This window comes from Lepidochelys kempii, chromosome 1 (assembly GCF_965140265.1).
Source record: "Lepidochelys kempii isolate rLepKem1 chromosome 1, rLepKem1.hap2, whole genome shotgun sequence".
Taxonomy (NCBI): domain Eukaryota; kingdom Metazoa; phylum Chordata; order Testudines; family Cheloniidae; genus Lepidochelys; species Lepidochelys kempii.
In genome coordinates, this window is record NC_133256.1 from 281011229 (window position 1) to 281026033 (window position 14805).

Consider the following 14805-nt stretch of genomic DNA (forward strand, 5'->3'; position numbering starts at 1 on the left):
GAGGCTAAGTCTCATTGAAAGTCAATGGGACTTAGGAGCCTAAGTGCCTGAATTGCTCTTAAAAATGTGACTTAGGCACTTTTGAAAAAAATTATCCAAGGTTTCAAACCAAGAAAATGTCAGCCAAAAGTGATTGAAGAAAGCCTTATAATCTAATTCAATGACTGTCCTATTTAAACTATCTTCACTTGTATGGCTGTCAAGGGAGCTACTGAATAGAGACTTCTGATCCCTTTCACTCTTACTAAAATGATCATTTGTACATGTATACAAAGAACTTCACACTCTTTCAAATCCCAATAAAACAATTCCCCTTTTGCTTGGTGACCCTAGATCCCCTCCCTATCCTAAATGAGGCAACCCCTATGACTGACAACACAATCAGCTTTCTATTCCCTCTGCAAACCTTGTTTCTGTGATCACTGAACGTTGTTTTATAACAATGTTAAGTAAACTGAAAAGGAATATTTGATGTAATGGGAATGCAAATTTACTTTTAATATTCAGGGTTGACTATAATAAGTAACAAATAAAGTGCCTTTTCATACCTGATACATCTGACACATGAGTAACACAGCCACCCACATGAAATGAAACACACTATTTAGAAACATCCAAAACATCCAAGGTGAACAGGTGGCAATTTGTGTAATATATGTCCACAATCCATCCTTTGTGTAAGTAGTCTCACAGTGGATTCCCCAGTCTGGAAGAAGAAAAAAAATTATAGATTTAAAAATCATATAAAATCCTCAGATCACTCATTTTTTCTATATATCAATGTACTATTTAAATTTGAACTGATCAGAAAACTGACAAAGGGCAATTTTTTTAATGAAATATGGAAATAATTTGCAAAAATCTTCCCAATTTCTCCCTCCTTTTCTAAGCAGCTGTAATTTAAATTCGCAGAGATGATAGTAAGTTAATGAAGGGCATGGAATAATAGTAACAAGGACTACATAGAATTCTTAATTAGATATTTTTTCTGTAATAACTAGGTATTCTTCTATTCTAGAACACCTAAACTGGGCAGTTACTAAAGCAAACCTCAATTCCTGGAGGTAACTGGAATGGGTTACCTAGGGAGGTGGTGGAATCTCCTTACTTAGAGGTTTTTAAGGTCAGGCTTGACAAAGCCCTGGCTGGGATGATTCAGTTGGGGATTGGTCCTGCTTTGAGCAGGGGGTTGGACTAGATGACCTCCTGAGGTTCCTTCCAACCCTGATATTCTATGATCCCAATACAAAAATGGTATCAAAGTATAACTCTGATAGTGCACACACTCATAGGAGGAACTAAATGAAATATTGTACTTAAAAACAATTAAGAAAAAATTTACTCACAAGAGATACAGCCATAAATCATCCAACAGATCATAAAAAGCAAAAAGAACAGATAGCCCATAAAATAGCGATGGTTCCCTGCCCCTAAAGATGAACACAAACAACAGGAATTAATTTCTTCCACCCTGAGAAAAGGTCAGTAATACACTTGAGGGCTGATGTACATGTGAATTCAATTTAAATTATTTTAAGACAACACTGCTAATTACTTTATATGGAAACATTACTCTCCAGAAACATTACATTAGTCTGTAAAATCTATATGACTTCTTAGAAGCTTGAAAATAGGTGTTTTTCTCCCTTACAACTTTGCCCTTTCAGTAGGGCCAAACATTGTTTTATTTTTCTGTGCTCCTACCATACTGCAGCTGAAATTCACACACGCTTGTGTAATTTACGATCTGCTTTATTGATATCAACACAGCTTTAGGAACTGGTTAGTTAACAGCTGTTGCAGAGCCAGGAAGAGCTCAAAAACTGTTTTGGTATGTCTCAAAAATACTGAATTACTTTTGTTTCTTGGCAGCAGAGGGCAGGTGTTTTTAATAAGACGGACAGAAAATAGAAATCTGGACAAAAATCCACATCCTGTTTTGACAATTAAAGGTATAGGAAAAGTTGACCTTAAACTGCTTGACAGCCAATTGAAAAGAAAACATACAAAAGATGGATAGACAACAATTTAGGTTAAACAAGTTGTTAAAAAAACTGGTTATATTAATGAATGAAATTTAAAGAATTCTACTTGTAATTGAATTTAAAATTGAGTGAATGACCCATACCATACCATAACAGAATTTGCTCAAAATGAAACCACTTTTACATGTGTTAATATACCTGATAGATGCATTTCTAATATTGTGATACGTTTATTTGTATATATACACTATTCAGAACTTCTCAACTTTCCCTCAATTTGTAGAATACATTCACTAGTACAGCACTCCAATGACCCAAGGATGTGCACTAATCACACAGACACTGCAGACGATAATAGGCTACAAAAGATGTGTCCCTCAGTATCCAAGAAGCAGAGCACTTAATTGGTCATTTATGTCAAATATTTTGCCGATTAAACCAAGAGCTTCCTCCAGAGGCAAAAAATAATCAAGTGCTTTTAACAAGTGAAATGAACAAATAAATAAGCAGAAGCAGAAAACCCAAACATACAAATTAGAACAAGCACACAAGGCACTTCCTTCCTCCAAAATCAAACAGCTTCCTTCATCTGTAAACATGTAATGTTGTTTTTATAAGCAAAGAATATATGAGGAATGATGTTGGAAGTACCTCAAGTATATGTTAGAAGGTGAATGTGAGAGACACAGAGACTGTGTGTGTGTGTGTGTGTGTGTGTGTGTGTGTGTGTGTGCGTGCGCTGATCAGCTGGGAGGCACTTTAATCTCTCCTGCGCAGCCACCCAAGTGCGCAACTTACAAAGAACAGTTTCAGGGCCACATGGGGACAGGATGGTGCAGGGAAACATGGGATGGGGTAGAGGTATGGGGGCAGATGTGCCTGACTGAATGAGAGTCAAAAGAATTGTTCTATACTCTCACCCACACGCAACAACCCTCCAGGTTCACTGCCAGGATCCTTCCCAGCAATTACTTCCCTCTCCCTCAGCTCCCCTGACTCCCCCAAGCCTTTGTACTGCTTCTGAGGGGTGCAGGAAATACAGTTCTGTATTGTAGTTTAAATGAATTATTACGCAAAGTTCTGTATTAATATGCCTAGTAAGGAATCTATTCGTAAAAAAAACACATTTCCTGAATCTTTTTTGTTGTCTGTATTATTTCAGACTTCCTTGCTGAAGGTATTTTGAAATAATTTACCAAAATAACTGAAACTGGCATGATTATATCGTGTTATTTTGACAAAAGAACTATTCAGAATTGTGCAGAATTTTAAAATATTGTGCACAGAATTTTTTTTTTTGTGTGCAGAAATTCCCCAGGAGTAGAAAATCCACCTAGATGGGAAGCCATTTTGAATCTACGGACACATAGCAAGAATTAATTGAGCACTTGACTACAGTTCCCTAAAGGAAAATACTTGTTTGTGAGTTTCTCTGTTACCCAGGCTTTAATTTCCTAGTACTCCACGCTTCACCTCATATATATATTAAAGAGAATAGTCACCACTGCAGTCAGTATATGCGCTCTTGTTTTTGTAGCAAATGAAAAAGCTGCTGTATTGATAAGTATCTGAAAATGTGATTAACGATTTGCTTTAGAGTTCATATTTGACAAAAACATACTTACATACTGTTTATGTGGTGTTATAATTATAGCTGAAATAAAATGTTTAAATAGGGATGAAAGCAATTTACTTAGGACTTGTCTACACAGAGCAGAAATGTGCACCAGAGGGGTCTGCTTTCTAAAGGACACTTACGTGTCGTATTCGAACTGGCCTGTGTAAAGCCTGGTGATGCAAACATTTTAGTTCATGTCAGCAGGAATACCATGGGTCAGTTAGTGCACACCCCTCCAGTGCACATTTCTGCTCCATATAGATAAGCCCTCAGAAACAAAGCTAGAAGTACTTATGCGTGGATTGGTAACAGAGAAGAGAACTGTGAATAATGCAATGAATCAGAAAGAAAGAAAATTTAGGCTGAACATCAAGATGCTTTTGGTGAAACTGAAGACCTAGAATAGTCTTTCCCAGGAAGTTGTCAGAAACCATGTTACTGTGGTCATTTAAAACAAGAATTTACAATGTATAGAGGAATATACTGTAGAGAACAATCCTGCACTGAGAAAGGGGTGGACAAACTGACCTAACTGTATTTTTCCCCTCTCTATTTGTTAAGATTCTATGTTTGAGCAATCACTTACCTACACAGTTACCCACCCATGGGCAGTGGTGGTCAAACTTTGCTATACATCGATTGCACACGCCACAATGTTTAGACCTCACTGGCTTCCGTATCTGTTTGACAGATATTTATGGACATATAATTACAAAAAGCTTTACAGCAAAGCGAAAATAAAAGTCTGACATTTAGACTGGCAGAAAAAAATGAACTTTAATGCATGTTAAAATACTTTGCTGCTGTTAATCCCTTAGATCAAGGTCAACAGGAATTTAAAAGCCTAATGGGTAATTCAGATTCCATTAAACAATTAGTGTCTTAAAATTTCATCATACGTCAGCTATAATATGCATGGTATAAAAATCTATTTAAAATCTTTTCCCTTAAATAAAAATGTCATATCATAAAAAGTATCAAATATTTATTTCTCTTTCCATCCACCCCAAGCCCTCTAAATCCTCTAGGTATCTGAGTTTTGGGTGCAGATTTGTTTCATTTCAGCTATTTTATGTTGACAGAGTATTGACATTATGATTGAGATGATTCTTTGGGCATTATTCATAAATGAACCCTAATGTAAACAGAATGCTGTTAATGAAGCCTATTTACCAAAGACAAGAATATGAATTTAAAGAGAACTTCCAATGGGACTTTTGCTCCAATGTTCACTTTGACAATTTTGAAAACCACTCCCAAACTGAGTATATTTTGTAAATTAAATATAACATGGTTATGATGAAAAATCAAGAACAAAATACACAAACAAACCTTGAAATACAAAATATATGAACAAACCTTGACATTAAAATACATTTAAACTTTAAAACTAAATATTTAAAAAAAACTTAATTACTTATCCCTTTAAATCTGAGTTTAAAGTTCTATGTTTATTATACAAAAATTAATGACACCATAAACATTATAGAAAAAGTACTTCCAATAGCTGTTTGTCATGTCATTAATTCTTCCATGGGAAACAAAATGCATACTTCAGGTCTCAGTAGGTAAATGCAGGAAGAAATTATTTTTAAACAGTTTGTTTCAAAATGTAAACATAGTTGCTTAGACTTGCAAGTTAATCCACAATTAGGAAATGTTAAAACACTTCAGGATTTAGAGAAACTTTCCAGTTAACCTGGAAAATATCTAGACAGTTATGACACAAAGCAAAAGATACTTCTTTTTCAGGCTCAACGTGTCATTTAACCCAAAGTTTGTTCTAGCCCATTTTAAAATAAAATAATAGTTTTGAAAGGCTTTGTGAAGCTTACTTATCTCTTAAGAGCCTTCCCCAAATAGATTTTATTGTACATAGATCCTGAAACAACTAATCTGAAATGCATATACCCAGAGGGGTTTTCCTTTGTATGGTAGAAGGGAGTATAACACAACAGTTCAAGAAGCTTTCACAATAACTAATAATGATTTTGTGATGTTGCCTATACGGATCAACAAAAGACAAAGCCCCATGTGACTAAACTGTATGTAGACACACATACATGTATATACGTACGTACATCATGTTACATTACATCAGAAAAATCAAAGTACTTCAGTTTCACAAAACCTCTGAAAGTATTAAAGTTTTTAAAAAACCATTACAATTCTCATGATTCAATAGAAAAAGGCCTAAACTTTTTGTTAAACCAGCAATGGCAATTCTGAGTCAAACTGAAATGTTTACTGCAAATATTCATAATTCTCCCCTTTCCCCCACCTCCAAAAAATCACAGAATACAAAGGTACATAAACTTCTCAACATACTTTTCTTTTTTATAACACAAAACTTCTTCAACCAGGATACTTGGGAGAAACTGAATGCTTGTTCAAACTATAAGAGTTTTGCTACATAGCTTGAAGTTGCTGTAAGGATGCAACAACCAATCACATTGGTTTATTTCAATAAACCTTTTATAAAATGTTATTTTTATTTGTCAAAACTTTGCAGCTTCTCACAAGATGTGTCCTGTATAAAGGCCAGAAGGGGACACGGTCATCATCTAGTCTGACTTCCTGTACAACACAGGCCATAGAACTTCCCCACTCTTGTGGCTCTTCTCTCAACCCTCTCCAATTTATCAACATCCTTCTTAACTTGTGGGCACCAAAACTGAACACAGTATTCCAGCAGGGGTCACACAAGTGCCAAATACAGAGGTAAAAGAACCTCTCTACTCCTACTCCAGATTCCCATCTCCTTTAACCGCAGCAACATGCTGGAAGCGCACATTCAGATGATTATCTACCACATCCCCCATACCTTTCTCAGAGTCACTGCTTCTCAGGATAGTCTCCCTCATCCTGTAAGTATGGCCTACATTCTTTGCTCCTATGTGTTTCCATTTAGCTGTATTAAAATACATAGTTTGTTCACACCCAGAATACCAAGCGATCCAGATTGCTCTTCATTATTTATAGCTCCCCCAGTTTTTGTATGATCTGCCTAAATATGGATTCTGATGCCCAGGATTAAGGCAGCCAACTTTGAAAAGGTTGCCAACTGTAGTAAAATAGGCCCACATTAGGCTTAAGCAGGCTATGGTTTCAAACTGAGTTTGTATTTTTAGCATGAGTGGTAGGACTGAAGCATGTAAAAGGATGAGATCATGAGAAAACACAAGTTATTTGTGTTAATCTTGTAGTGACCCTTAAAAATACCAGTGTTATCTCATTTAAGGTTTGGGTTGAGGTAACAGAAATAAAGAAAATATAGTTAATTGGGCACCAGGCATGGTAAATAATTGGTTTGTTTAGTTTAGTATAAAGAAATGTGGAGTTTGGTAGTCAAAGAGAAATACAGCCAAATGAGATAAGATGCAAACCTTGAAGAAAGAGGCCCAGTCATTAATCTTGTCTTGACCGGGGCAGAGGACAAGGGTCAAACTTAGCTCCTTCATCTGGAGTTAGTAAGGTCTGACAACAAACAATGACATCACCTGTTTGTTATAGTGTATTAAAAAAGCAAGGTTTTCTCGGGGTACTTTGTCAGTGCATTTCCGTATTCCTCTGGAGTCACCCCATGATGGGAAGGTCCCTCCCAGGCCTGATCTTGTTGAGAGTATTTTGGCCAGTATTTATAACTGTATTGCTGTTGGGTACATAATACAAGAGTATATGCTTATGTTCGTACATTGGGTGTAATTATCACTAAGCGGCCATTGAATTAATGAAGGAATGCTTGTGTGGAAACTGAGTCGTGGTAAACCTTAATAAACTTATTAAGAAAATAATTTCCAATACCAATAATACAATTTTGCATGTTCTTTGATCTTGATTTGCTTTTTCCACGCCAATGCCACATAACAGACTGCTACAAAGGATATTATTCAGCTGTCCCTTCTGTTGGCACTAGGGAGGCAGCATGCCTTTTGTTATATGGCAGATAGCTCCTACTCCCAACTGCATGGAACTTTAGGTAACAAGATGGGTTCTGCAGCTCAGATAGAACCACTACTATTAAAATGGGGTTAAGATTATTAGTTAAGTGATTTCTCTTAATAGCAGCAAAAGGCCAATGCTTGGCCATTTGGACGAATAAAACGGTACTGTATGTGTGCATATTTAAGAAGATTTGACAATTTTTTTAAAAGTTGGCATTTTGTTATTAGTATTCCATCTCATGCAAAGCATGAGTATGTACTATTAGTAGACTTTATAGTCTTTTATATTTGCTAATCACACTTTAAAAGGAATGTGCATATTATGTTTTCTTGTGGAACTACATAGCGGCCCTTGTTTTCTTGAAGCTGATTTCCATTTTAAAATGTTTTGAGGGGGGTGTGAAAATTAGTATTTTTTCTTTTTAAGATTATAGCCAAATTTAAAAAGTCCAGCTTACTTTGGAAAGAAACTATTTTCACGCTCTAAAGGAGATTATTTTAGTTATGGCAATGCCAGATAGAATGTTGTAAAGTCCAACACCAGAAAAAAAAATGGACACATCAATGTAAAATATTATTGAGTTTCTAGAAACTTTAAAAAACACAACTGAATAGCGCATTTAAAAACTGTATAAAATTAGTTATCCAATTCTCTTTTTAATAAAAAATGTAACACACATATTTCCTTTAAGCCTCTGTCCTTTCTAGTTGCCTAACAATCTGAAAGTCCTAGAAATGTGAAGAGCTAGGAATGGTTCACTAGTTTTCCAAAACTGAAGCAATTACATTTAGTCTGGTTTGGTTTAGATATCCTTCAAAGTTAAACTAAGGTGTTCACAAAGATACAAGATTTAGCGCAAATTTTGTCCCCTAATAAACATGAAGTTAAAACAAAGACCTTGATCCTCCAACTAAGAGCATGGGGGAATACACTTTTGAGCCTGCATGGAAGCTAACCGACTTCCAGCGGGCTCTGCATGGATGCAGCTATCTATTTACACGCTATCAGTTGCAGGACTGTGTCAAAGTTAGCAAAACTCAATCCATAGGGTGTTCTCCATCACAATTTTTACCCCATGCTGTTCCTTGATTTTACCTGCTGCTATAGAAACTATCATTTTATCTATAGAAATAGCTAATACCTCATTAATGAGAAAAACAACTTTACATTATACAAAGGCATAATTTAAAGTTGTCATCTTTTTTACTGTCAGACAATTATCTAAAGAAAAATGGTTCCTCATACTGAATGACTCCATAAATGATTGTATGCCATATGGAAACTGCTAATCAAAGCACTCCTTTAATATTATTGATTAAAAAGTATGCTCTTCCAAATAATTATCAAAACACAAAAGGGTTTAAAAGCGTACAGGTATTAAGAAAACAATAATGCTTATAAAGTCATCGGCAAGCATGCCTGGAAGTACAAAATACATTGGTCAGTAGCGTGAACTGATGGTCAAAGCTCTCTCATCAGTGCATTAGCTAAACACAAGAAAAAATGAGATGAGAGTTCTTGACTGCAACCCAATAATTGGATATTATTAATCAACTTGCAGAAGCGAAAAAACTATTAAACTAAATTCTGTGGATAAATGTTTCAGCTCAAGGCAATCAGGATACTGAAGAAACTATTTAACTACGACATTTATCAACAGCATTTAATTTAGTTAGTTTTACTGAAATTTCACAAGTCAGTGAATTTAGGAAGCAAAAGACTAAAAGGTGGAAACAGTATCAAGTTGAAGAAGGAAAAATGAGCCAACCTATATACAAACTAAACAAGCGAGTTAGATGTGAGTCAATGAGATCAAATATTGGGCTAAATTTTGCTCTCATTTATATCAGTCAGTACAATCCCATTTACTTCAGACTGGTTGCACAGAGAGAGCAGAATTTCACCCCCACAATCTTCATAATATGTAGCATGCCCAGCAAATAATTTTTTACTGGGTAAAGACACTTAGATTCTAGCATTGTGTTAAGATTAACAAATTCTCTGCATAAAGTCAAAATTATCTCCCCCTGACATTACCGTAATTCTTATGAACAGACCCACTTGAGCTTTTTGGAAAACACTATTTTGATGTAAGTTTTTTTAAATAACGTCGATCTCTGAAATAACGTGGAGAAAAGGGGTGGTGGTATCTCATTTACTATATAAATATCCAGTTTTGCCCACCGCACACAGCCTCCCACCCCCAACACTGATATTTACATGTCAATTAAGTGGAAACAAAAATAAATAAATAAAAATAAAAAGTATACTACCAAACAGGTACTGCAGAATATACTGAGGTCCAGACTTCCTGTCTCTGCAAGTTCAACTATTGTCTTCAGAAGAAACAAGAAATAAAATTAGTATTTAAACTTTTAAACACATACCCATCAAATTTCCCATGTTAAATTATTTCTGTAGCTCATATTCAGGCCTGTATGCTCAGACTATCTCAGGCTTTGCCTACACACGGAATATTTAATTTAAATAAATTTTAAACCTATTTAAACTGGAGCAAAACTCTATGTAGACATTTATTTCCAATTAAAAGTGGCTTATTTAGTTTACCTGAAACCTGTTCTTAATTGATTTAAGCTAAACAGATATAAAGCAGGTTTAGACTGACTTAGAACATCCACACAGAATTTAGCACACAGGTTTAACTAAATTGATTTTAAAATCACACATTTAAACAAACTATTTTGCATTTTGATAAATCCTCAGAGATTACCTTCCAGTCAGGACCCATCAGTCAAGAAGGAGATATTTAAATTCAGTGGTATACAGTCCAAAGTCTCAAAGCTGCAATTACCTACTCCATAGAATGTTCTTTTCGTAACCACAAAAGTAGTAATAAAAGCCAAACCTCCAACCCACTATGCATCATGCTACGCTTATGGCTCAAGTGATATACAACGGTGGATTTCAGTTACAAGATCCCAGTTTCCTTACATTAAATTAGATCCTTTCATTTTATATGTCCTTCCAGTATCTATTTTGTTATTGGAATAGTGGTGAGTTATTACTCTAGGAAATGAAAATAGTCTACATTTCCAACAAACTTTATATTTCAGCAGCTGAAGATTGTGCCACAAGAGGCTTTTATATAAAGTCTGCAGTGTCTGGAAAATGTATAGTCACAGGAATTGTCCTGAAAATGTCTTTTGCCAAAGCTACTTTTCTTGGCCCGGGAAGAATTCACTCTGATTAGCATGAATAGTTAGGGAATAAAATTAAAGACCAATACGCTTGTCTAATGTGTACCTTCAGCCATAGTACACAAAATATATTTTAACCATGGTTCTGGGTTTTAAGTGCCCTGTCACGTTGGTGTCTTTGGATCCATATGATTTTAACTCCTTCCTCACCTCTCTCGATTAGAAAAGGAGCAGAAGGTACTTACGACTATTCTGTCAGTGGAACAAGCCAAATGAAGTTGGTATGCAAGAAGGTTTACCTTTACTTCCTAGTTTAGATGATGGCCACCAAGGGGGATACCTCAATCGAAGATCCCCAAATGCCTTTTCAATTCTTCCAAGACACTACACGGAGGAACTGGCAGGGGGTGAATATGGAAATACACTAGACCCTGGGGCTCCTTCTCCAAAGCAGCCAGTAAAAGCTACAGTCAATGGTTCAGGGAAAAACCAGGGCCTTCTAGTCCTCTCTGCAGAAATCAGAGGAACTAAATGTGGCACTAGGACCAGTAGCCTCTCCTCCCTCCTCCAAACGGGAAGCAGCAGCAGTTTCCTTCTCCCCTTCCTCATTCCTCTCTCTAACAATCCCTTCCTCTACGCTACACTTCAATTCCAAGTGACTCCTCCAAAAAACTAATATAAATAAAACAAACAGATGAAAAACAAAATACACAGAACAGGAGGCATGTCCACCATCACTGTGATCACTTTGGGCTGGCTTTTGATACCGTCTTGCATGTTTGGGACCTCTCCAAAGTAGTTCCATTGAATTCAATGGGAGTAATTGTAGAATAAAGCACTATTCAACATGGTCTGTTGCTTATACAATACACTGCATGCCTTTTACTCTTTGGGGTCTGTTTTCCTGTATGTTTGTTCAGTGAGACAATCCAGGCCAGATCCTGACTGGTGCCTTTGGGCACTACCAGAATAAAAGTAAATAAATTGCTACTACTACACCTAATAATAATCTGAATACAGTTTGGAAAGTGGGAATTGCCTGAACTACTTCAAATTAGTCTAGGAAGCAGAAATACGTCACTGAAAAGGGCAAGCATGTCAAAAGAAAAAACATCTGGAAACTCTGATGTTGCTGGCATTTCCAGATACACTTACCGTGGTCTGCTGGATTGCCTTGCCTATTTGTTCAACAGGGAGGGGAAGCACAAATTATTTGGTGCCCTGACTTTGGTTCACTTTAAGGTAAGTTACGAAGCAATGTGTGGAAACTACTACAATGCCCAGAATATTTTAGCTGGTCATTTTTATGATGGTCCATTCTAGAGCTGAATTAGTTGCAAAGTGTGTGCATCAAAAAATCCATAACATTAGCACAATGACAAAATCCTAATGGAAGAAGACTGGAAGCTGGCTAATTTTTTTAGACCCTGATTCAGCAAAGCACTGAAGCATGTGCTTAATTTGAAGTAGGTGAGCAGTCCCATTGACTTCAGTGGGACTCCTGTGTTTATGTGGTTTGCTGACCTGAGGCCACAAGGAGGCTTACTTACTACTCGACAAAGTGTTAAAATTCTACTTACCATAATTATTTAGTCCTGCTGAAGGAATGGTACTTAGATTGGACTAAACCAGCATCCAACTTGGTGGATGTACAGTAACGGAAAAGCGGTTCTGTATGCCTGAATCTGCACATTCACTGATATTAAAGAAACAACTGATCTATCATGTAAACAAAAATAATCTAACCAATCACAACCTCATCAGAGATTACTACTCAGCACATGGACAAATATATAATTCCAGGCAGCCTGATGTCATTCCGCTGTGATTTGCAGAGAGTTGCATAGCATGCTGGAGACTGGGATTCCTAGGTTTGATTGCTCAAAAACTTCATTTAAAAAAAGGGCAAGTTAGAACTGCTAAGAGTAATGGGCTTGAGTATCAGAAAATGATTATGGTAAAAGATTATAAATGCATCTGGTCATAAATTATATGCCAAGATGAATTACTCTCAAATGCCAATGAAAGCTAATCTCAGATGTCTATCTCAGCATCAGAACCAAAGAAGAAGCTTAACTCTAACAGAAGTCAATATTTTGTCAGTAGAAGCTCTAGCTTTATTGGTGTAGTATATTTAAATTACAGTAACTTGTAAGTTTTATTCATTTTTAAAACAGAATTGGCAAAATCTTTAAGCAATGACATTTAAAGTGACAGCTAGTGTAACACTGAAAGACCCCGGTCGTCGGGATTGAACCTGGGACCTCTGGAGCTTAGTGCATGAGCCTCTATAGCATGAACTAAAAGACAACTGCTTTTTAGCTACAGCTATAGAGCAGACTCATTGAACTCTAAGTGGTCTCGGTGCCACTAGATGGGACAGAACACCACACCCAGGAGGTGTGTGGGTTACATACTTCCCTTAGGTGAGGAAGCGCATCCTGAGCTTCAGAGACTTCCCAGTTGAAATCCGGACGAGCCCCTACTTAGAACGCAGACAGACCCCAGTCATCGTCGGGCAGGATCAAACTGGGGACCTCTGGAGGTTAGTGCATGAGCCTCTGCAGCAGACTCATTTAGACTCATCTCTAAGTGATCTTGGTGCCACTTGATGGGACAGAACACCACACCCAGAAGGTGTGTGGGATAGACTAGTATTAGAGACAAGATGAGTGAGGTAATATCTTTTATTCAACCAGCTTCTGTTGCTGAGAGATGCAAGCTTTCAAGCTTAGACAAAACTCTTCTTGAGGACTGGGAAATGTACTCAGAGGGTATGTCTACAATGCAATTAGACACTGATGGCTGGCCCTTATCAGCTGACTCAGGATCCTAGGACTTGAAATAAGGGGCTGTTTAATTGGGGTGTAGATGTCTGTGGTTGGGCTGGAGCCTGGCTCTAGGACCCTACAAGGTGGGAAAATCTAAGAGCTTGGGCTGCAGCCTGAACCCAAACGTCTACATCACAATTGAACATCTACTTAGGCTATGTCTACACTAGAGAACTTATGCTGACGGGAAAGAGCTCTCCTGTCAACATAATTAAACCGCCTCCAAAGAGTGGTGGTGGCTATGTCGGCATGAGAAGCTCTCGCACTGACACAGCGCTGGGCACACTACCACTTATGCTGGAGAAACTTGTCACTCAGGGGCGTGTTTTTTTCACACCCCTGAGCATCAGAAGTTTTGCTGACATAAGTGGTTCAGTAGATATGGCCTAAACCTGAGTCAGCTGGTACAGGCCAGCTGCGGGTGTCTAACTGCAGCGTAGGCATGAGTGTCACAACTACACACAAGGTGCAACAGATTGTTTAGCGTAAACAGTTAAAACGTATTTCACGAGATCATTCAAGGTGAAGGGGCCAGTTAACACCTCTCCAGTAATAGGGGGAAAACTGGGACGGGTGTTAGTGGGTTATAGATCAGGGGTGGGAAAAATACAGCCCGTGCGCCAGATCTGACCCATCTAACATTTCTGTCCAGCCTGCCAGGCTCTTTGGCTGCTCCCTCGCAAACTCTGGGCAGCTAAAAGTCCCGCAGTGCAGTGGGGGCTCAGACAGGCTGCTTGCCTGCCGTGGCCCCATGCCACTCCTGGAAGTGGCCGGCTGCTGCTGGCATGTCTCTGTGCGCCTCTGGCAGGCGGAGGAGGTGGCTTCGTGTGCTACCCCTACCCCCAGCACCGTCCTCACAGTTCCCATTGGCCAGAAACTGCAGGGGATGGTGCTTGTGGGCACTGGAGCGCATGGAGACCTGCTGCCCCCCTCCCTCCAATGGGCACGCAGAGACGTGCCAGCAGCAGCTGACCGCAGCCACTTCCAGGAGTGGCGTGGGGGCACAGCATGCAGGCAGCCTGCTGAGCTGCGGTCCGGGAGGGCCACCTGTGGTAAGCACCTCCCGGCCAGAACCTGCACCTTGAACCCCCTTCCCTCTCCTCTGCCCCAGGTCGGAATCCCCTCCTGCACCCAAACTCCCTCTCAGACCCTGCATCCTCTCCTGCACTCCAATCCCCTGCCTCAGCCTGGAGCCCCCTCCTGCACCAAACTCCCTTCCAGAGTCCACACCCCTCACCCTCTCCTGCACCCCAACACTCTGCACCGGC

General features: G+C 38.4%; 1 protein-coding gene across 3 annotated transcripts in view; it reads right to left on the bottom strand.

Moving 5' to 3' along the window:
* The window catches only part of ZDHHC17 (zDHHC palmitoyltransferase 17), a 128662-nt gene that overhangs the window by 12080 nt on the left and 101777 nt on the right, over nucleotides 1-14805 (bottom strand). For all 3 annotated transcript variants that reach the window (XM_073327711.1, XM_073327710.1, XM_073327709.1), the window contains 4 exons: nucleotides 9822-9884; nucleotides 4190-4283; nucleotides 1347-1430; nucleotides 549-706 (listed from right to left, as the gene is read on the bottom strand). In XM_073327711.1, coding sequence (XP_073183812.1) covers nucleotides 549-706; nucleotides 1347-1430; nucleotides 4190-4283; nucleotides 9822-9884 — 399 coding nt within the window. The remainder of the gene's footprint in view (nucleotides 1-548; nucleotides 707-1346; nucleotides 1431-4189; nucleotides 4284-9821; nucleotides 9885-14805) is intronic.